General features: G+C 38.0%; 1 protein-coding gene across 5 annotated transcripts in view; it reads left to right on the top strand.

Moving 5' to 3' along the window:
- Positions 1-24,098, top strand: part of LOC131066686 (uncharacterized) — a 183,383-nt gene that overhangs the window by 33,068 nt on the left and 126,217 nt on the right. For 4 of the 5 annotated variants that reach the window (XM_058001516.2, XM_058001518.1, XM_058001513.2 and 1 more), the window contains exon 3: positions 10,210-10,263. The exons of the other annotated variant lie outside the window; for it this stretch is intronic. In XM_058001516.2, the coding sequence (XP_057857499.1) occupies positions 10,210-10,263 (54 nt within the window). The remainder of the gene's footprint in view (positions 1-10,209; positions 10,264-24,098) is intronic. 5 annotated transcript variants of the gene reach the window in all.

Raw genomic sequence — 24,098 nt, 5'->3', positions numbered from 1 at the left:
CTTTGCCTATCGAAATCCACGATCAGGCTTCGCATTATTTCCTTTGACCCTCAAGACCCCCGATCTGGTTGGGATTTCTTCCTTTGCCCTTTGAAGGATATCTGATCACAATGGGATGTGGTCCGAATCAGAATAGAAGGAGGAGTCTTGATGAAGAGAAGCTCTGGGCTAATGAGCTGTTGATGATTTCCTTTGCTCCTCATAATCCCCGATATTCCTTGGGCTCACTTCCTTTGCTCTCTCTGAACTCCAAAATTTCCATTTCTTTTGCTCATCTATATCCCTGATCTATTTCCTTTGCCTATTCAAAAATCCGATCTGACCTTGAATCATTTCCTTTGAGCAAGCAAATCTACGATAAGGATGAGGGGAATATTGGCGCCAATCTTAAGGGAGAAGGCATTTAATAAATACCATCAAGTCGGCCTAATGAGGTCAAGATGAAAAGATACAAACTTCAGCATTCAACGCCTATAAAAGGAGGTGTTTCATTTCATTTTAGAACATCATTCAAAGCAATCAGAATTTTGATCTGCATTTGAGGACAGAGCAAATTTCATCACAAGGCAGCGATTTTTGCAACTATTTTGATCATTTCATTGATCAAAATCCACTTTCAAGGCTGGCGATTCTGATTAGAATGATTTCCAACTCATTTCCAGTCCACTTTTGAAGGCAATCTGGGCGCAATTTTGTGAAAATTCACTTAAAATCAGACTCAGAATCAGATGTTTCCAGACAGAAAACTGCATTTCCAGATTTGAAAGGGAATTTTTACACTTAATTGATGAGGTTTTGATGTGATAAGGGTGTGTTGGATTAAGTTCATTATATTATTTCATCAATATGATTCAATTTTTTTTTTCAGGTTTGATTGGAGAATCATAGCGAGGAATGAGGATGTGCATTCAAGATGAAATGCAATACAAGGGGTTACTCCACAAGTTAACAGTCTTTAACATGCGGAGCTTACAACACTAAGGTGTTCAAATGAAGATCAAGGTAGCTCCAAGACACTCCAGACATAAGGTACAAAGGGAAATCAATCACCTCAAGATAAGGAACACTTCAGCGAAGCAAGGGCAAATCAACATCAAGGCAAGATAGGCAAGCAAGGGTAGAAGGTTGACTTGATCGTGATGAGGCCATCATCATCATATCAAGCTTGGGAATGTTGAGTATCAAGAGATATTGCTCAAGGCATCAACACTCCTTCATGATGACGTATCAAGTCTACAAGTGCAAGTTGAGGTGGCATCCTAGTCATCATCCCACCCAATTGAGGAGCTCCACGTCACCATGTCCAGATTCAATGTACTTGACTCATTCAAAGGAGACGCAAACTTCGAGATACCTAACCTCATTTTCTATTGGTTCACATTCACTATGGAACACATGTCAAATTAAAAGTAATTTTCTCATTGGCCGAAAAGCGAGTTGTTGTAACAAACCCTAATTAGGGTTTTCATCTTGTAATCTCGGCTATTGATTGTGAATCAATCTGAACCACTCATTGTAAAGAGCTATCTATAAAAGGCTCAAATCTTCTCATTTGTAAAGGTTAATACCAGGTTAACAATAGTAGAAAAATAGATAGATTAGAAGTTAGAAGTTAGAATAGAGTAGGAGAAGAAGAAATTGTTGCTAAAACTTGTAAATGGAAGTACTCTTTTCATTGAAGATATGGTGAAATATGTTGTTTAGACAAGTTGCATGATTTCTACTTCTCATTTATTTCCATGTTGATTAGATGAATGAAAGGAATTGTGAATGATTGATGGTAAAATTCGTTTATCCATATCACTAGCAATTTGCTGATTGTAAGTTTGCCTTGTGTGGTCAACTGAAATCCTTAAATGAGCTTAACTTCAATTGCTACTTGCCTCATTGATATGCATCGTCTTGATGGTGTCTATGCCATTTGTGGTGATTTGAACATCATTTTTCTCTCCTTAGAAGATCGCACTAGCTTTGTGGAGTTGTTCTTTGATGGCAAAGCAAAGCTTAGTTGAATTTCACTCAATCGTTCATTGTCTCTTGCATTCTTGGGTTTAGATTAGACTCCTTGAACCCTATCTCTTTTGCTCTTTGATTTTCCAAGCAAATAGTTAGAATCTAAGTTCCAGCAACATCCAAACGTTCAACATTTGAGTATTCGACGTAAGTCCACTTGGATTACTAACAATCACATCAAGCAATTGAGCTATCTACACGTTTAGACCTGACTATAGAAACCTTGGAGTTGTCTCGGTTGATCATATAATTTAGCATCCGAGGAGATTTCGATCAAGAAAGGATAGAGTGCCTTTGGTATTTTATTCTGTGTTGCATTGTGTAGAAAAACACATCAACAATTCTCTAGAGCTACATAAATGTCAAGCTTGAAACTTCCTTTCCTTGTTGCTGTTCTGAAAATTCCAACAAGGTCAATCAACCTGTTTGGAAACCTTTCAAAATCTGAAACGTAAAAGTCTCCAAGAATCAGTACATCCCATAAAGGAACCACCTCTCCAATTACATATGAAAGGCATACAATACTACTCATCAACTCAAATAAGGTAAGAATTGTCCCACTTGTTGGCCAACTCCAAGATTCAAGACCAATTTTCATGCAAGAATGAAGCAACTCAAAGCGAATACCAACAATGAAATAACTCTCAATTGAAATCATTAATTTGTATACCCAAGTTATCTTCCAGTTCCTCATGTAATAAGGAAAGATGAAGCCTCCTAGTGTCATATCATTCCAAATGCAATCTTCATTTGTCTCCTCTTTTGCATATTTTGTATCAAGTGGTCTCCCAGGAGGGTAACCAATCACCCCATAAAGTGAACATAGATCAACAAGAAGTTGAAAACCATACTTCAACGCAAGTCTCGAATCTTCTCTTGGATCCCACACCCTGCTATTTTCACCAAGTGCTGTGCTACAACCAAGTGATGTTCCATCATCCAACTCAAAAAGTGGATTGTCATATGTCTTCTCATCTCCATCTCCCATCTCAAACAATGGGTTATCACGGATACTACAAATTGATTATGCAAAGAAAGTGAATTGCTGCTCTGATACCATTGTAGTATTGGTTTTTTTTCTATTTGTTTTGTGTTTTGCAATGGTTTTGAGATGATAAACAAAGTGCAGGTAGTAAAGTAACTTGCAGCAATTTGACAACTTAGAAAATTGACAAAACTCAGAAATATATGGAGCTAAAAATTCCAAATTTTATTTCTAATATAAAAATACACTTTTTCCAAAAGTAAGAGCAACCTAGATCATTAAATAGCATTACATATCTAATTCAAACATACCTAGAAAATACAGCAAAGAAATAGACTTGTAGTTTGGATGCCAATCTTCAATAACTTTCCCAAAGGTCATGAAATGAAAAGAAATGGTAGTGCAGACCCTAAACACCTCCAAATGGCAATGAAAACCTCTCCAAACCCCAAACACAACCTTCCTCTATTCTCACACCACACCCTAGGCTGTATGACCAGCAAATAAAGGAAATAAACCTGCAAATAATTCTTTCAATCTGCTCCTTCAAGACTGCAAATACAACTGAAATCTTTCACAATGAATCCTAGATATGATCTCTATGTGAAATCACTGAGTAATCCTTCAAATTGGAATCTGCCACCAACGTAGAAGATGTTCTTTGCAAGGGTTGTCCTCACAAAGCCTAAGTTGAACCAAATCCAAGTCAAGAAACCACAAATATTAGAAATAATAAACTCACATTCCAAATGAGCTCTAAATTCCCCTTTTTATAAGCCTTTTAGGGAACTTTCCAAAAACTCCCTTTTAAAATCACTTTATTAATTTATTAAGCTTTTTAACTCCAAAAAGAATTTAATTTACTTTTAAAACATTTCCGACACTTAAAGTCACTTTTAAGCATTCCATCATTTAAAAATTTCCATTCTCTTTTCAACGAGCTATAACATTGAGGTGCTTGATAAATAAATTTAATTAAAAAAACAGCCTTAGTGAAAATAATTAAATATAGCTCAATAATGCACACAATTAGCGACAATGGTCGAAATGCATCAAAATTGAAATCTGATTGCATAGAAGTGATCCCAATGATGAAGGATGATAAAAAGATTTGATTGAGTGACTTGCTAAAAATAGACACTCCCTCCAAGAATTTTGGAGCCCAAACCAAAAGCTGGAAACAACATTTGAAAGCGTTATATGACTCCTTTAAACCATCTGAGCTCAATGGTAACATTCAATTACCCCTTTGAACTAGTTGACACAAACCTAGAAAGTTAATGACAACTGCACTACTAGAGAACCTGAAAATGGGAACATTACATGCACTCTATATACTTTGTGGGCTATACGTGAATATTGTGATCTGTTAAAAATCAAAATATTAGATCTGATTTGTTGTTAGTGTCACCTGATTGCTGCATTAATTTCTGAAAGACATTTTGATAGACTCCAACATTTAGCTGTTAGGTTTGGATCTAAGGAAGAATTGATTAGGCAATTTGATCCAGATCTGATTCATTTTAAATTCCTGCAATTTTATAAATCCATGTTTAGTACAGTGATGTTCAAATTCCTGCCTACATAACTGTTGTGTGTTCTGCACACACACCCCTGTTTCAGCGGACCCCTGTCTTTTTTCTAGACTGCCCGGTAGAGAAGAAGTCAGACCGAATTTGGCGTGCCCATCCATTTTGTCAAAACTACCTCTTTGAGCCAAAATCCCGAGCTTCAGGAGTTCGCGCATTTGAACAGAGAGGGCCGAGTTTATCACAAAGCATTAAGCCGGAAAACACCAAACCTCTAAATTGCGCAATTCGCCTTTGTGAGCCGAAAAATAGAAAAGAGCAACTAAAACTCACAAAAGTGTCTCTATAGCTGATATAAGAAAAGAGACCCCCATTCTCACAAAATCGGCTAAGAGGCCAAAATCTTCCTTTAGGCCGAAATTCACAAATCGGCCTCTAGGGCCGAAAAGTGCAAAAAACTCAAAATCGCGCAAAATCATCAGTCAACCCGAAATTAACTAGGCGACACAAGTGAGGGCATTTTGACTTAAAACTCAAAATCGCACAAAAGGCTTAAAAGGCCCGAATTTCAGTGAAGGAGGCAAGAAAAGAGCAAATCGCTCGAACTCCCTTAGAAGGATGAGGTTCTTCTTGCACGGGCATATAAAAGTTTGCAAACTTGGCGATTGATGTGTTCACATTCCCCTCAAAATACTCGAATTTCTCCCTTCTAAAGCGATGGTTGAGAAAGTATAAACAAAGAACAAAAAGGGCGTCTTTTAGCTTTGCATTTTGTCCCAGTAGCCGAGGTTTCAAACCAAGCTTAAGGGCCAAGTTTGCCCAACAATATTAGAAGTGCCGAGCTCACAAACTTTGTTGAAATGCCGAGTTTGCACAAGTAAAGAGGGGCCAACTTTGTGAAAGTCTTCAAAGGCCGAATTTTTTTTAGAAATCATTTTAAAGCACCCAACAAAAGTTCCAAGTCCTGAATTTTAGTGTCGCCCAACCTCCAAGGCGTCGGGCTTTGCAAAAAGGTTCAAACGACCCTTTTTAAAAAAAAAAATCGTTTGAAGACGCAATTTGGCAAAAACCTCCAAATCGCTGAGACTAATCAAGTTAGGCCAATAGCCTGAGTTTTTTTTTTTAAAAGGTCGAAGTTCACTAAAAACGTCTAGGATGCCGAGTTTGCTAGAGCCCGACTTTGTAAACGGTAAGCCAAGCCCGAGTTTTCCTAGGGCAAATTAAAAGCGTTGAGTTTTGCAAAATAGGGTGAAAGCCGAGTTTTGAAGATAGGATAAAGAGCTAAAAGAACGAAGTCATCCTCAGTGCCGGGTTTCATTCAAAAGGAGCGTCCAAAGTTTGAATCGCATTAAACCCCGACTGTGCAAAGTGTTTAAAACGCCCAAGACCGAGGTTTCCAAGTCGTCATAAGGCCCGAGTTTGGGCGTGTGAATCAAGTTTTTCTTTGAAGCGGAAATTTTTAAAGGATCTTCATTTCGGTCCCAATGGCCGAGTTTGTAGAGAGGCGACAAAGGGTCCGAGTTTAAAAGAAAAATGTGAAGTGCAAGTTTTTCAAAAGAGTTTAATTTGCCGAGTTTAGTTAAAATCGCATGTAAGCAAAACTCGACACTTCTTCCTGTTTTGCGAGAAGAACTAAAATCAAATCATTTAATCCAAAGAGCCGAGTTTTCTTCAGCAAAGTGCATTTTAAGAGTCGCTAAGTGTCTTTCGACACTTATTTATTTAATTTTTCGAAGTGATTAATCCATTGAACTTGCTTGTGCAGATCAACATCATTAGGAGGAGTTGAGGTGGCAACCTAAAGGGCGAATTGAAGACATGATCACACTGCAGAGATAGAGCAAAGTACGAGGATACGTGCCACCACCTGAACCAACAAGACCAAAGACAAAGAACACAAAATGCTACAAAATTTGCATTCTCAGAAGGATACACTTCTAGAAGAAATTCCATAAATTTAGTTTCTGAGAGTTGAAATTGTTTATTGTAAAAAGACAACCGCTTGTGGGCCCCGTCTAATGATTTCAAAATGAGGGGACACAAGTCAGTTATTCCCAACTACCAGGAGGACCGAATTAATGCCAAACAGTTGTAGGTAGTTGGAAATGTGGTTGAAGGGATAACTGAGAATTGAGTGGGTATGGACAGCCATATTTTGTGGGATGGATCGGGGCCCTTGGATGCAGTCGATCCTGGTCATTAATTCAGAATTGCAAAATCTAAAGAAAGGTAGAGGCCTTTTTTTGTAAAGGGTTTGATTTTTAGACAATTAGACTGTTAGATTTCAGTTAGAATAGGTTAGAGTTTTGTAGAAAGTTAGATTTTAGGAGTAGAGTAGAACTTCTGTAGAAATTGTTGTAATGGCAGCTGAAGCAAATATATGAACATTGAATCATTGTGTTTGTTGTCTTTATTTTCTTTTGTTTGCATGGTTTCCCTTCAGTTGGTTAATTAGAGTTCAATGATTTTAATGGCAAAATGTGGAGGGGTATTTGATGCATTTCAGGTTCATACCATTGGGGGCCTGCTGATTGTAGGTCACCGTGCATGGTTAGTCTGAACCCAAACGGTGCTTAGTTCAACTGCAGGTGTTCGTCTTAGGCTGCGCCAGAATTGGGTGCCTAAATGAGTGTCTTCGGTCTGAAAATCCTTCATCCTTGGAGATTGCACTATTCTTGTCTAGTTGTTGGGGTGTCTCTGGCGAAACAAGAATTTGTTAATGGAAATATGTCTACATGCTACACTAGTCATTCTTATCGCTGTCCTTAGGATCCCTAAACCCTTCTCTTTTGCTTTTATTTTGCAGCTTGAGAATCGCAGCATCGTAGGATGCATACCAACGTAAGGCCCCTTGTGCTCCTAGCAAAACACATCGACCGTTGAGTTATCCCGCAGTCAAGAACTGACATTTGGAACCTTGAGGTTGTCCCCTTTGATCGATTAAAATCAGCATTAGGGTTTCCTTATACAAGAGAGGATAGGATACTCGGTGAGAACATTCTATTCTGTGTTGGCCAGATAGAGTTGCAACGATGCGACTTTAGACACGTCAACAATAACAACTAGGTTTACTTAATTATTAATCAGTTTGGCTTGTTGAACTAGATCCATCGACATCTAATCACTGTTCTATACAATTGTAAGTCCAGTGTAGGCTTCTTAGGGTCATCACAGATTTAGCATATATATATTTAGGGTCTGCACAGATTTAGCATATATATATATATTCAAAAAATCCTTCTTAACTTTTGGTCACTTATCAAAGAAATATTATAAAAATTGCATATTGTTTGAGCTTCCAATTTGGGGAAATTAGATCCAGGGTGGCTAAATGACTAGTATGTTTTGCCATGAAGTGGCAAAATGTGGTGGAAAATGCACCAAGTGATGAAAAATTTTGTTGTGAATGTTTGGGTGCCTTTTCCAAGTGGCAAGGCTACAAACAAGTTCTACCTTAGGTGGCAACTGGCTTGTTAAACCATGCCAAGTTTAAAAGTGACAAAACATTAAATTATCGGCGCCTTAGAATTGAAGGAGAAATAAGACAATGAAAGTTGGCACCATTTTGTGGTGGCATGCCATGAAAAAGTTCCTAGGCTTTTGAGATTGTTGGTAACCTATTTCGGACCTCCTTTTTTGAGATAATTGTTAGTAAATCCTCACTGTCACATCAAGGACCAGTCAATTTTTTTTCTTCCAGTCAAGACTTAAGATTGTCTTGTCTTTAGTCTTTTCAAACTAACAATTTTGTAGGAAAAAGATGATTTCAACAAAGCTCTAAACTTTGAAAATAATGGAAAAGATAGAGATGAAGTCTGGACAAATGCAACAAGTTCCTTCAGTTTTTCTCAATGAGAAATGATGGAAGAAGTTTCATCTGGCAAAACATGAGAAAATTGTTTGGAGGAACTTGATACGAGCAAATGAAGGTACGGTAGAGATTGGTGAAATTCAGAGATGGTAGAGTTAGGAGGAAAGCAATCTTGAGCAAGGTCTCAGCACAATTTTCTGTTGGTGATGCCTCCAAAATTCAGTCCAATGTCCCACAAGGTGGCAATGGTAGTTTCAAAGCTCACCCTAATAAAAGAGATGGATAAGTATTCATGTTTGGTGCCAAATTAGAGTGGCTATTCCAATGCAAAGACACATTCATGATCCATAGCTGGCAAACTCAATCCAAAACCATGCCTTTAATGGATAGTGAATAAGTCAGTCATTAGTGGCACACGTTTCTAGTGCCAGAACCATTATAAAGTCGTGCCAATCAAAAAGGAAAGAAATTATAATATAATAGAAAGAAAACTGCCAGAAGTCATGATTTCCATTTTTGTTGTGATTTTTTAGTCAAAGATCATAGAACCGATAAATTCAAAGACTCGCAATTCTTGGTTTAAAAAAAAATCAGTTTCCTCAGCAAGTCCTGATTTCTTGGGATTAATTCCTGATTTCTGTGACTCTGCAACAACATGAAAAAGAGTTCTGGAGTAAAGTATATAATTAATTGTGGTTTTTGATCTATTGAACTATCCCTAGGACTCTTTAGATTCTGTCTTTTGTTAAGTAGACTTGGCTCTAGTTGTATTCTACTTTGACATAGTTTGCAATGAAGGCAATCTGTCATTACTTACAAGGTAGATAATATCATATTTCTATGTTTTTCTTTAAGATCGGTGACCTCCATATTGAGACATTTGACTCTTTTATCTTTGCTAAACATTCCATTTAGCGACATCGAAGATGGGTGCTTGTAGCTTATTGCACATCATTTATTTTATAATTTTTCTTTAATCTGCATAGCAGACTGTCTTCAAAGCTTTCACATGTTTCACTATTTTGTCACTTATCTTTTATCATTTTCCATTTTCTCTACTAAATAACAGAATAAGCATATTACTATTAAAATTATTATTATCTTTATTTTTCTTTGTTGATCATCTGATAAAGAACATGTTATTGTGTTTCTCTATTTTAAAAATCCCTTTCCACATCGAGGCATAAGATACTCATATTACCCATTTTTAAATGATTATTTACAATATGTATCATTTGTCAGCCAAGTATGTTACCACCTAGGGCTTTGTGAATTATGTATATTTATTATCAGGGCCTTTCTCCAGTTGTTTATTGCAGACCTTTTAATTCTATGTTATTCTTTGAATGCTGATAATCTATGTACATAAAAATCCCGTGTTTGTATCTTCCAAACATGTTTAGATGATAGCTTGTTTCTATAACCTTTAATTTTTGACACCCTGATGTAATGTTGTACACATTCTTATAAGTATTGTTTCATCTCTTCACACTCTTATATACTGTTGTTCTCAGTACAATATATTTCAACTACTGTTATTGGTGTGCAGCTTGTGTCTTAAATATTCTGCATGTTAGTTGTAAGGATTCTTCCTTTGTATTTCCTGTGCAAGTAATGTTTCATCTCTTCACACTCTTATATACTGTTGTTCTCAGTACAATATATTTCAACGACTGTTACTGGTGTGCAGCTTGTGTCTTAAATATTCTGCATGTTAGTTGTAAGGATTCTTCCTTTGTATTTCCTGTGCACCTCTATATAGAAAATTATCAAGGAAAGGTAGACAAACTTTTGGATTTGTTATTATCAATTGTTATTTACAGAGATCCATAAATGATGTGAAATTTCCAAATTCGTTTGACATTGAACAGACTGATGTACATCCCAATGCAAGGGACAAGAGGGGCAAAACTCCCCTTCATGAGGTTCTCTCTCTCTCTCTCTCTCTCTCCAAAAATGGCAAAACATTGGTTTACGTAAAGCATAAAAATTGAGAGAGGCAATATAAGTTTATACAATGTTTAGAAGAAATTACCAGTAGCTGTTTGGGATGCTCATGGTTTGCTATTGTAGAAAAGGGCTTGATCACTTGTCATAGACTCATAAGTATTGAACTACTGCTATATGACTCCCTTGTATTGATCACATAGGGCTTAGGGTATTTCAAAATGGATTTCACTTTTGCTAGATCAATTGTCAACTCTTTATCTCTAACAGCATGCCCCAAATAAATAAGTGGTTGTACAAATTCAAGTTTCTTTCTCATTAAGCCCTGCCTTTTTTTTCTTCAAAACTTGCTTTAAATGCATTGAATTTTCATTGTAAGCTTTGTAAAAAACAATGTCTCATCCAAGTAATGATCACACACAAATCTATACATGGTCTCAATACTTAATTTGTCAACCTTATAATAGTACCTAGAACATCACCTAACTTAAAATGAAGTACAAGTCACTCGTATGAACCTTGTCTTTGAAATGTCCCCCTTAGTTTTTATTTTATTTTTAACACAAGATTAATCCGTTAAGGTTAGAATAATCAAAAACTTGCATTGAAAGGAAATTCTGAAAGTAAGCAATCACTCAATCACTTGTTCAGTGGGAGGACTGAATTAAGCAAATGACAATCACTCGACCACTTTTCAGCGGGAGGACTAGGAATAACAAAACTATCACTCAACCACTTATTCAGTGGGAGGATAGAAGTGCAATATAAAATAGAGATAGGCGGCGTAGCCAATCTCTATAACCAAACTATAACTCAACCACTTATTCAGCGGGAGGACCAGAGTACAATATGAAATAGAGATAGGCGGCGAATCCAACCTCTTCCACTTATTCAGTGGGCATTAAGGAACAATTCATAATGAAGTTGCTGTTAGTACTACTAACCAGCATTACAATAAGTAACATGAATTGCAAATCAAGAGGTATTGCTATCCAACAGCTGCAAATGATGTCCAATGTTATTCTCAAGTTTCAAGAGGCCCTCCACCAAAGAAACAAGCCCCCAAACTCCAAACACTAAATCTGATATACTTAACCGACAAACTGAAAATACAGACCAGCAACATAAAATCTCACTAAAATGCTCATAACTCCTCCAAAACTCGACGGATAGGCTTGAAATCAAATGCTGAAGAAGGCTAGACAGGAGATGCCAAAATCCAAACCCCTAACAAGCAACAAATCTCACCTAACATATATTGCACACTTCCCAATGTAGCCACAGGCATGGTACAGCCTGGGAGAGAGGGCGAAATTCACTATAAAATTCAAATCTGCATTAAAACCTCTAAAAATTTGCAAAAAGGATCGCCTAGGCCAAAGGGAAACATAGAGAGAATGCCCAGAAGCAACAAAAGCCTTTGGAAGACTTACGATTGAATTTCACTTTCAGTTCCACAATAACCAGCAACTTAGAAGTTCACAAACACCCCAAAATATCAGAAAACTGAAAAAGCCTTGCTAAAACCCATCTCAATATAGTTCAATCTATTCCCTTGGATGAGAAATAGTCTCTCCAATCAGCTAGGTGCTATCTCTCAAGCCTCTAATTGACACAAGCTAGGAAGCTCTCAACTTCGAAGCACAAGTCTGGCACAAATTCGGCAACACTTCGTTACAAAATATTCATGGATGCCCAAATGAGGAGTAGAACCTTCTATTTATAGAAACGATCTCCTCAAATTCAAATTCAACTCCCTCCAAATTGACATGAAATGAAATGCCAACTTGGATGCCCAAGGCAATATAATATTCGACTTTAGTTTAAGTCACATATTCCTCCAAAGGGGACGCCAACTTAAACAATTGTTTACACACCTTTAAGAATAAAATCTTTAATGATATATCTCCTAAGTGGACGTCCAACCTTAAGTCTTAAAAATAATACTTTATTACCAAGTCGACCCGTTAAGTCATAACATAAGTCACACGCCTAGGCCATGGGGAAACATTAAAAAAATATTAAAAAATATTTTTTCCATATATTGAGCAACTGCCATAGTGAGTTGAAGGCCAAAAGTACTGAAAACTGCATTGCTAGAAATAGCCTCTGAACTGGACCATTGAAATCTGCCAAAAATAGTACTACCAAAAAAGTACTTACTATAAATAACATACTGCTAAAAATACTGTCTCCAAAGTGATTTTAACCACATTTTGAGAAGCCGTCCCGACTTACAAAAAATAGTAAGTCCGGAAAAGTCCCCAGATTCAGTTGCATGTCACACTATCGCGAGGCTCTTTCAAAACCTTGAAAAACCCCCAAAATTAAGTTGTCCTCTCCCCCACTTGCTAAAACTAGTAAGTTTACCAAACTCCACTGATTGCTACGCATGTACTACCGCTGCGAAGCTTTTTGAAAACCTAGAAGGAATCCAGAATCAAAACTATAAAAATCCAACATGCAAGCCACCAAAATTGCCAAAACATCCTCTGAGAAAATAGAAAACCCTAATTACTACTCCCAACTAGCCTATGGGTCTCCGGAATAGGCTAACGACCAATTGAACATATCACTGCTAAGAAGGGGACATTACAGTCTTGTCTCATCATGAATACTATATTCTAGGGCCAGACATTCCCGTTGACTTTGACTTGATGATACCTAAATTTCAAATCCAACTTTGTAAAGTACTTAGCGTGCTGAAGTTGGTAAAATAAATCATTAATCTATAGAAGAAGTTACTTAATCTTTATGTTTATCTTATTCAAATCCCTATAATCGATACACATTGTTTGTGATTTTCTTAGGTACAATGACAATAAGCTATGTTACATTACCACCTTCTAGAATTCATGAAGTTGTCTCTTATACTCTTGCACTCACACAAAGCTAAACTTCATGGCCAAGACCTTATGGAACATACAATAATATCCTATACCCAATCCATGTTTCTCTTTGCCATGCTATCTGTTGTCCGTATTTTTGTATTCACAAAAATAGACAACCCCTTTAAAGTTTTTGTCAAAAAATGAAAATTTTTACTCTAAGGCATGCTTCTCAAGGCAAAATTTTGCTTCGCCTTTGGACTGGCTTAATCCTCAGTCCATTCTCGATCCATGTTTCAAATTTTATCGCATTTTGAGTTCGTCTGCTATGTTTTTTCTTCAATTTCGGGTTTTTTCTTCCTGACTGCAGCTGAGAAATTTTCCTTGGATTGCAAGTTTTATTTTTCTCTTGTTTTAGTGTTGTAGGGAAATTTTAAAACAATTGCAAGTGCACTTTACTTAAAACTTGTCACTTGTAATTTACTTTTTATTTCCCCCTTGCTTTTTATGTCTTTTAAGTCATTGTAGGAACTTCTTGGACAAATTACAAGTGAATTTTAAATTATAAGTTTAAAGGAACTTTACAAAAATTCCTACTTAAGTGATTTTAAGTTGTGATAGGGATTCTTTTTCTCTATTACAAGTTTTAATGTTCTTTTTACTTGTAAAAGGGATTTTCCCTATTACAAGTCTTATTTTAAGTCATTTTAAAATTTGTAAAGGGGATTTTATTTCCCTATTACAAGTTAATATGACATTTGTTTTTGCTCTTTCCTCTCACAAATGCAAATTTGCCTGAGGAGTGAAAAAGTGAAACAATTAAAACTTGTAAAAGGGTTTTTAAAACCCGATTACATGTCTTTTGCAAGTTTTTTTAAACTTGTTCCTTCTCTCCAAGAACCCGACCTATGTTTTCCTCCAAGGAGTTTGAATTTGAATTCATTTCTTTTGCCTTGAATCCGGATTTGATGGTGCCAAGTGTTGAGGGAAGGAGGCGTGGGAATTTTTGCTTCCATTTTTGGTGATTTTCTTGCCACGTTTTTGCCCTTTCTTAGGCATTTTGAACCAGCAAATCGTGGCTCTTCTTGCCATGTTTTTGGCACTCTTCCAATTCGTTTCTACAACATTAATGGAGGCGTTTCCTTGCTTCCAGACTCGGTTTGCTGGGCGTATTGACCCGATATTCTTCCTCTTTGGATGCCGTTTTTGGTGCTTTTGATTGAAATCCGAGTTTGTTAAAAACATGGCAAGGGTTTTAACGTTTTGGTTTTGCCTTCTATTTAAGTAGCTGATTATTTCTTTCAAAGTTAAGTTCATCTCTTTGAAGGGCATCTTGATCAAGCAAGGTATGTTTTGTTTTCAGTTTTGTCTTTATTTTATTTTGTTGTTTTGAATTTCCTCGATTGATCATGATAGTTATTTGTTTTGTTCTTCTTTCCAATTTCGGGTTTGAGAGAGATCTGCCCATTCCTACCCAAGTCTTGAATGCAATTTAAGAATTGTATTGTCTTTCCCCTCACATTTTCCCTCTTTACTTGCATTCGGGTTTTTAAAATCCGATTGCAAGTAAGATGGAAATGTTAGTTTTTCCCCTTTGGTTGAAAAGAGTTAATTTTCTTTTGCCAAAACTCCAAGTTTCAAAGTTGTCAAAAACTTTTCTTTCCAATTTCGGGTTTTAAGAACCTGATATTCCCATCATTTTTCTCATGTCAAAATCCCATTTTCGCACATTCCTTCATTTTTCTTATTACAAGTCTATTTGCATTCGGGTTTTAAAAACCCGATTGCAAATATGTTCTACCTCACTTGCATACTTGTAACACATCTCCCAAGATCTGAAATTGGATAAAAGCCAAGTTTCTAGTGTTCCTATTTATTCATCATTTTCCTCTTAAGAGGGATGGAGTTTTTCCCTATTGAGAAGAAGAAATATGTTTCATTCGGCTGATCTTGATGTTGGTTTGACACTTCTAGATCTTCGTCGCAGCGCGCCAGGCTCTTGTTTGGTGACTAATTTATCGTCATCTTCTTCTCAAAAGAAGATGAAATACAAATATGATAAGTACCGAAATGAGATCTCTCCTTCCCAAGTTTCCACTCCAATGGAGCACATCAAAGATACGGAAATAGGGCATGTTGACATGTCAGAGTTCGTTAAACGGGTGGAGTATCCCAAGGATAGCAATATGCAGTGCCTGTTGGACAGCCACATTCACCATGCTTCTTCCTTTCCAGTGGCTGCCCTAGAACTTGAGTTCGTTCTTGCTTGTGCTAACCATTTTGACAAAGAGACAAGAACTATCAGGAATAATGATGGGGAAGTGATAATCCGTCTTGATGCGGACACTATTGAGGAGGTTTTCAGAATACCACCGGCACCTGTGTACATAGAAATCTCCAGAGATAGTGCAACTGAGTACTATGTTTCAAGAGAGAAAGATTGCAAATGCCATATTAATAGATGGATCAGTGAGCCACAGGCTGCTTTTACACGGTGGGCTAAGTTGTACCATTGTGATTTCAAGTGGGAGATCGGAGACACTATCACTCTTCTCAGTAGGATGATTGGTTTGGAACATTCTAATGTTTTTGAAACATGGATGTATAAGTTTATTGTGAGATTTTGCCAAGATCAAGGGCTCAATGAAAAATACAATAGAGAGACAAAACATTGATAGGAATAAACTGTATTCTATCAAGATGAAAATACTGATCAACTAGATCATCAATCGTTACATACAATGAATATGAGTCTGTTTATATAGGCAAGGCTATATGGATATGTGAGAACACAAAACTGACATGTGACTCAATAAGAAACAAGGGTAGGTAGGAAATAGGTGTGGGTAGGTAGGAGAAACAATATAATATTCCACATGAGGTGGATCACCCACTGAATGTGGAGTGTAACAACAAGATCACACCATAAAAGGTGGAAATTCTCCTACACACACTATCCCAATGTGACACAAACACCCAAGTTTCTCATACCCAAACTACTATGAAATGCATTTCCTAAGTAAACTTAAGTAAGGTGTAATAATATTCAAGATGAATAATTATTTACACCAACACCCCCCCTTAAGTGCAACTTAGGGGAATGCACTTAAGTCTACAATGCAACTAAGCAATGCAAGATGGGTCCCGACTACTTGGCCATGTTAGGTACCCATGTACAAATGCAAATGCATGCACACCAATGCAATGAAATCTCTCACAAAGCGGGGAAAGAGAGAAAAACCCAATGGGAAAAAACCCTCCCCCAAAAGAGAGATGAAAACTAGATACAAAGAACTCTCATAGAAGTATGTGAAGGACAAAACCCCACTTGAGGAAAAAGTCCCCCCCATATGAGAGAAGAAGAAGAGAGACTAGGAAGCCCCCCCTCAATGTGGAATCTGCACCAATGATAGAAGCTCGATGATGAATGAAGAAACTGCTCCACGAACGTCGAACCACGTTCCTCCCCTTCGGAAGAAACAAAACCAAAGGTGTATCCATGAAGTCTCCCCAACCATGAAGGGAAGTTGAAGCAAAAATACTCATGATGAAAGGAATCTCTGAAAACTGCTCAAGTGTCCCCATGTCGATGCTGAAGGTTACCCCCTCCAAAGGTGCTAAACTGCACCACACTGCTGAAAAAGGCACTCCAAGATCTAGTGGAGATGAATGTAGAACAATGTCCAAAGACTCATATGTCTCCTCAAAAGATAAAGAGACCTCCTCCAAGTGTTGTACAAAAGTATCCACAATCATGTCAACCTCTAAAGATTGATCATGTAGAGAATGCACAAGAGGGTCAGAGTGTTCCCTCGCAACAATCGAAGAAGGATCATCTTCATCAAAGAGAAGATGAATGTCATCAATGATGTCTCCCAAATCTGCAATGTAGGACTCCACAAACAAACCTGCAATGTTTGCCAAGTAGGCTTCCCAATCAACTGAAGCTGGAAGACATGAAATATCCTGCTGCACTGAATCACAAGAGAGCAAAACTGTCGCACTAGCTGCATCATCAGGTGCAATAGGTGGTGTGATATCAAGAGAAGGAGATGAAATGCAAGGCTCAAGAACGGGATCACAAGTGAGAATCCCCAAGTTCAAATGCCCAAAGTTCTCCTCAAAATCTGAATCATCAACATAGGAAGAATCAACCTCATCAATAGGACCAAAATCTGAAAAAGAGTACAACTGAGATGCATGATCAACCACCCCAGTCACAATGATAGCTCCACTCTCCAAGTCTGTAATGATAACTGAATCAGGTGTGAACTCCACAATTTTCCTAGTTGCCCCATGTGTGATTTGATAGATGGAAAGAAGATTATTTGTCAAGTGGGGTACACACAACACATCATCGAAGGAGTTATCCCCAATGGCAATAGATCCTTTCCCAATCACATCCATGTATATACGATTTCCCATCAAAATCTGCGGCATGTGGCAAGGCTTAAATGTGGAAAACATAGACTGCGAAAATGCCATATGATGAGAAGCCCCTGAATTTAGAAGCCATCTCCTTGAATCAGGACTTGTAGTAGCACAAAGAGCTTGCCCCTTTTCTTTATCTGTCCCGAAAGAGTGATCCTTTCCTTTATCCTTGGAAGAAGAAGCCGATGTAGACATTCTAGAAGGTATGTTGATTCGATTCTTCTCAAGAAGATTCTTCAACTCATCAATATCCTTCTTATAACAATGATGTTAATCATGTCCTGACTTTTTGCAATATCCACAAAAAAGATTGTCCTTATATGATTTCCTCTTAGGTGAGAATGGTGTATCACCTTGTTGTGGAGAGGAAGATTGTGCTCCATCTTGTTGTGGTTTTGACTTAGGTTGCTTTTGATTCTTGCCTTTTCCTTGATTGCTTTGATTCCCTTTATTAGCCACCAAAGCTTGTGACTTTGAAGATTTGAGAATCCCCATCGTGGTCAACTTAGATTGCTCAAGTATCAACATCTCCGTGAATGAATCAAATGAGGGAGAAGTGTATGAGAAACCTTGAGCTAACCTATGGGTGTGAAAGTTAGATACAAAAGCTGCATACTCTTAAGGAAGTTTGTCCAACAAGTTGTAAACCAATTGAGCATCCTTTTTGTCAATTCCACAATCCTTTAGCTTTGCTCTTAGCTCAGTTGCTTTTGTAACATAATCTTGGATTGTATCAAAATCCTTGGGATCCAAAGTTGCGAGTTCACTATCAAGCTTGTAGCCCTTAATCTCATCAACTTGACCATACAATTTCTTAAAAATATCCCAAGCCTCTTTAATTGTTGTACACTTATCAATATGAAAAATGAGGTCATCTGATACATACTTTCTAAGAGTTCCAAGTGCCATAGCATTCTTAGTAAGCCATTCAATTTGAGCATTAGGATCAGCCTTAGGATCAGGTGGTGCTGTTATAGTTTCATTTACATAATGAATGAGTCCTTTTTCCATTAGTTTACTCCATGCCTTAATCTTCCATGATGCATAATTATGAGAAGTTAAAAGTGGAAATTTAAGAGAACCCATAGCACGAAAATGAAAAAACACAAGATAGAGAGAGGCACAATCACACAAGACACCCCCCAAAATACTCAATCAAGAAACCCCCCCCCAAAATGGTGATATGACACTTTATACTTAGTGCGTATACAATGGGCCACTTGCAAAACAAGGCAAAGTGGACTTCTGATTTCAATTTACAACTTTTCAAAATGAGATATAAGAAACTTCAACAAATACTGGTAGTGATCTAAACTGAGATCCAAGCAAAATGCAAGTACCAAATATGCCAAGAATGGCCATATACTTGAAAGTACAATTTCTACTTAAAATCACTGCAAACAAATGGCAGATTATGAAAGTAGATGAAAAAATATGCACTTTAAAAAAAACGATACCTGACAAGGAGGTCGTATGACCCCAAACGAAGCCTCTGAAGTTGCAAAATCGGGGATTAGATAGGTACAGTCATGAAGATCTGCGATTTCTGAAAATCCGTCCATCAAAATCAAAAAATTCTTCCACCACTGTAAAGAGCACGAAATTCTAGCCTATTTAAAAAAAAATTGCACCAAAAAAGGAGCAAAAATGAGCAAGATATGACCTTCCAAAGTTGAACTGCAAAACTGAAAGGCTCAATGAGAGGCGCCTGCGAAAATTTTCAAAAATATTGCTGATGTGGCGCTGACGTCAGCAAATGACGGGCTTAAATTTGACGCCCGTCTGCCCGTCAATTTTTTTTTGCCTCCCTACCCATTCGGCATTCGTACAGTATGGACTGGAGGATGGACCAACCAGATTATGCCACGTGTCGTACAAATAGTATGGAAATATGACAAGGTGTCTGCGTGTTAGTACGACCTGTGATGTGGCCACTGATGTGGCAAGTACAACTGCTGACGTGGCACTCGGATTGGGTAGGTGACTCGAGTGAGGTGGACAGTCCGTGTGGCGGGATCTGCGTGGGTGGCGGGTCTGCATGAACCGTTACCAGGAGGTCGGTGGCCGGGGGGGCCGCCGGTGCTGAAAGGTGGGTTCGTTGATAGAGGGAGCAGCTAGCGGCAGGTTGTGGAACCATGGCGGCAGGTGGCAAGCATGACAGAGCAGCTAAAAACGGCGGTGGAAGAACGCGCCGTCAGGAGCACGAAATAGCAGCCATCGGAGCAGAGCAGGGTGCCGGGAGGAGATATGGTCGGGAGCAAAGCAGGGTGGGCCAGTGTACGAATCGACAGGGGTCGGAATAGCACGGGGTCGACGCAACACGGGGCCGAAGCAGCAGAGGCAGGTACGGGCGACAGCTATGGTCGACGGGTGCTATGGTGACCTATGGCTATCGGAGTAGGAGGGCCTTGCAATCTGCGGATAGAGTACGAAGGTCACCGACGGGGGGTTTGCGGACCCCCCAAAAATTGATTTTTTATTTTTTCGAAATTTTTTTTTTTCGGAAAATACTAATTTTTTTTTCGAAATCCGTACAATAATAGCCAAAATGGGCAAAACAAATTTTCTCACCAAAATAGGTCGACTTTATAGCCAAAATTTATGGAAATGGCCTCCCGGATTCAACCGTGATGTTCAAATCGTTGTATGACGCCCCCAAAAAATGAAGATCCCCAAATCCAAAAATTGAAGCCTCCAAAATTTCTCTAAACGACTAATCAATGAAGCCCTATAGGCTTTGATACCATGTGAGATTTTGCCAAGATCAAGGGCTCAATGAAAAATACAATAGAGAGACAAAATATTGATAGGAATAAACTGTAATCTATCAAGATGAAAATACTGATCAACTGGATCATCAATTGTTACATACAATGAATATGAGCCTGCTTATATAGGCAAGGCTATATGGATATGTGAGCACACAAATATGACATGTGGCTCAATAAGAAACAAGGGTAGGTAGGAAATAGGTGTGGGTAGGTAGGAGAAACAATATAATATTCCACACGAGGTGGATCACCCACTGAATTTGGAGTGTAACAACAAGATCACACCATAAAAGGTGGAAATTCTCCTACACACTATCCCAGTGTGGCACAAACACCCAAGTGTCTCATACCCAAACTACTATGAAATGCATTTCCTAAGTAAACTTAAGTAAGGTGTAATAATATCCAAGATGAATAATTATTTACACCAACATTTATCATGCTCATAAGGCAGTCTCAATACATCTCTTGGGGCGAAATCATCAGTGATACCCTTTGTGAACAACTTGTATTAGTTCCTTCCACTATGACATTCTACATGAACTCATATTTAGTGTATATAGCAGCATGACTCAGACACTTCCCTGGTCTTTCTACCAAAGGTGATCGCTTGCTTATACCCGTGTGGGACTACTATGACCAATTGCCTTTGAGACCTAGCAAATTGCACTATAGGAGGGTCCTAGACGCCTTCTTTGGTCATTATATGTGTCCGTTTGACAAGACATTGAAAAACAAAAGAGTGTCAGATACCGCATGGGAGAAGGTGAATGAATATGTCTGCTTATTCCTTCAATTCCCAACTTTCACTTACATGAGAGTTGGATGTTACAGTGGCCAACCATATATGCTTCCTAGATATCCAGTTGATAAGATCATTCTTATGGAGTTGGGAAGACATATTATGGCTGTTCATGCACATCAATCTGTTAAGCATAAGGTTGGAATGGGAATTTCTACAAATAACCCATTAAAAATTGGCCATTATTCCCTCATTACATCCACCAAAGCCAAGGCCACGAAGATTGAAATGCAGGAGATAAAACTGAAAAGGTTCAAGACAAGAGTAGATTTTGATTACCGAGGCATGAAGGAAAATATCAAAAAGTCCTTCACGCACGTGCATCGAATATAAGACATCTGGGTTGATCTCCGTAAATAAAAGGAGGTTTGTAATATGGATTATTGCAGACTCACTCTTGAGCAGATTGTTGACTTAAACTTGGTGAACATTCCTGAAGGAATGATTGATGATGGAGAGATACTCAATCCTGAATATATTGAAAAGAGAGTTGATGAAGCACCACTTCCATCAATTCAATGGTTGCATAAGGTGTAGGAATCCCCTGCTAATTCTGATCAAAATTTGCTGCTCTGACCCTCAAGGAATATTGTCAAACACTTGGTGTGCAAGTGGTAGTTTGCTGTTATGATGTTTCAGTTTGCTTGCTTGTGTAATTCCGAACATAAAGATGCTATGCCTTGAATTTGAAATGCTAATTGTTTAAACTACAAGTAGAAAATGCAATACATGGCTCATGCAAGAACAAATGAACACCTTACAGCCAAAGGACATTATATCAAACAGTTGACATGCTAACTGCTATCACCATGGATATGGACAAATCATCAAATAATGGGCCTGCAACTATTATTCAATTCAATTATTACAAGTGTTGTATATATAGCAGTTCATACCCGATTTTTGGCTAAGGGGTGACAAATTTTGGAGTTCCTAACCAATTTGCTTCAGCTGTAGATGTACAGCCTGCATTGAAAAATATGCCACACCCTTGTTTGATGCCCTTGAGCCTCCAAAGGCTGTGTCTAGACTTGCTAAACCCCTGCGCTCCCTTTATGGTGTATTTCTGATTTTTTTGAAGCCTCAAATGCCAAAGTCGTGGCTCCTTGGGAGAGCGCTACCTCACAGCAGGGGGGTTTCTTTTTGGCATCAACACGTCTTCCTTGGAATTGATGCCAAATGTCGGATAGGTGGGGATGCACAAACTTATCCTATCCAATCTGCAGATATGATTCTTTCTCTAGCATTAACTTCTTCGAATTCTCCACAATTTTGCACAATCAAAACTTCTGAATGAAGCTCCCTATTTGCCACAATTCAGTGGATATTTCACCACTTCATAGCAGCTGCAACATTGAAGAGTTTCATGTTCTCCAATGGCTTGGAAATTCGAAACCCTTGGCTTCCTCCTCTCCAAATTCATCAAGTGTCAAATGCATAACTCACAATAGTTCGAATTCTCTCCAAGACTTATATATTTTCCAGAAAGGTGTGATTTTCCTCCATTATTACATTTAACAACATTTAATGCTTTTAATGATATAGCACCTTTAATATAACATTAAATGTTTCACCTTGGTAAGTGTGCAACAATTAATTAATTAATGGCCCCCTTTTAATGATGCCATGACCCTCAATAATAAAGTTAAGTTATAACTTTATTATAACACTTTAATTATTTAATCAAAATATGGGTCATTAAAACATTAATATCTCCATTATTACTCATCCTTTTTGAACGTTGTCTGAACTGGGAGCTGACATGATGAAGCTGCATACGACCATACCCCTTTACTAAAAATAGCAGAGGTCCATCTCTAACATCTCTGAATTACTATTAATAGTAAGTAATGCATACGAAGTCCAAATGAAGCCGAACGAAAGGCAAACCTACAAAACTCTGACCACTGGAGAAGCTACATCCCTTAAAGGACCCTCTATTCAATCTTATTAGCCTATGAGGGTCAGTAATAGGTTAATCCCACTGAACATTTGATGCCAACAAGAAGGGGACGTCACATAAGGAATGCACTTCCATTCTTGATAGATTTCAGCCTATCTTAGGTAACACCAATACTTGGCTCAAGAGCAACGGTGTTAGACTCATCAAGATCAAGATTGGAAGGGAAGATGATTTTACAGGACTTGTCGGTCTCAAGTTTGAAATCAAAATAGACAACAAGAAAGGTGCATCATCTTCAAGCACGAGAATCAAGTTGAGAGTTAGTAGAGCAATGTACTTCCTCCCGAAGAAGCGACAGTTTGAGGGAAAGAAAAGCCTCATCTTCATATTCATGTAATTGATGCTAAAGATCCAGAGGAGAAACTTCAATTAGATAATGCTCCCGAGTCACCCATTTCGGAGTCACCTCATGAAGTTCCTCTCAGATTCCTTTAGAATTACCTATGTCTTCTCTTGACGCGAATGTGGATGCTTTTTCCACTATTCATATTGTTCTTGTTTTAGTAGGTGAATCTCCTCAGAGGGTCATTCCGATTTCAGCAGCAAAGCCTTCTCTTGATCATCCTCGAGAGAATATGATGAATATCTTTGATGATAATCCTGCGTATGTTCCTTTGTCAGAGATTGATACTTCTGCTTCTAGTTTTGATGAGTTCATGATGAAGTCATCAGGTTCTTTGGTTAATGAGCAGTCTATAATTGTTGTTCAAACAGTAACTTCTCCTAGAATGACGACTGTCATTCAAACAAAAACCGCTTCTCCCTCACTTTCAGCTGTTGCTCAAGGAAAATTGATGGCTTTACCTCCATGGCTTAGTTCTTTTACTCGTAAAAGAAAGAAGCAGGAAATCTCTCCTGACACCTTTGATTTCCAACATCTCAAGCAATCAAAACCCAAGGTTGCCAAAAGAGCTAAGATGATTTCAAGTGTAACAGTGTACAGTAACAGAATGAAGGTGGCTGAAATTGTTGAACCAATTGTAGACAAGCCACAGGGAGAGATGCAAGTTGCTGATTG

The sequence above is a fragment of the Cryptomeria japonica genome, chromosome 3 (genome assembly GCF_030272615.1).
Source record: "Cryptomeria japonica chromosome 3, Sugi_1.0, whole genome shotgun sequence".
NCBI lineage: Eukaryota > Viridiplantae > Streptophyta > Pinopsida > Cupressales > Cupressaceae > Cryptomeria > Cryptomeria japonica.
The sequence above is the reverse complement of the archived record's forward strand: the minus strand, read 5'-3'. Positions and strand labels throughout refer to the sequence as shown.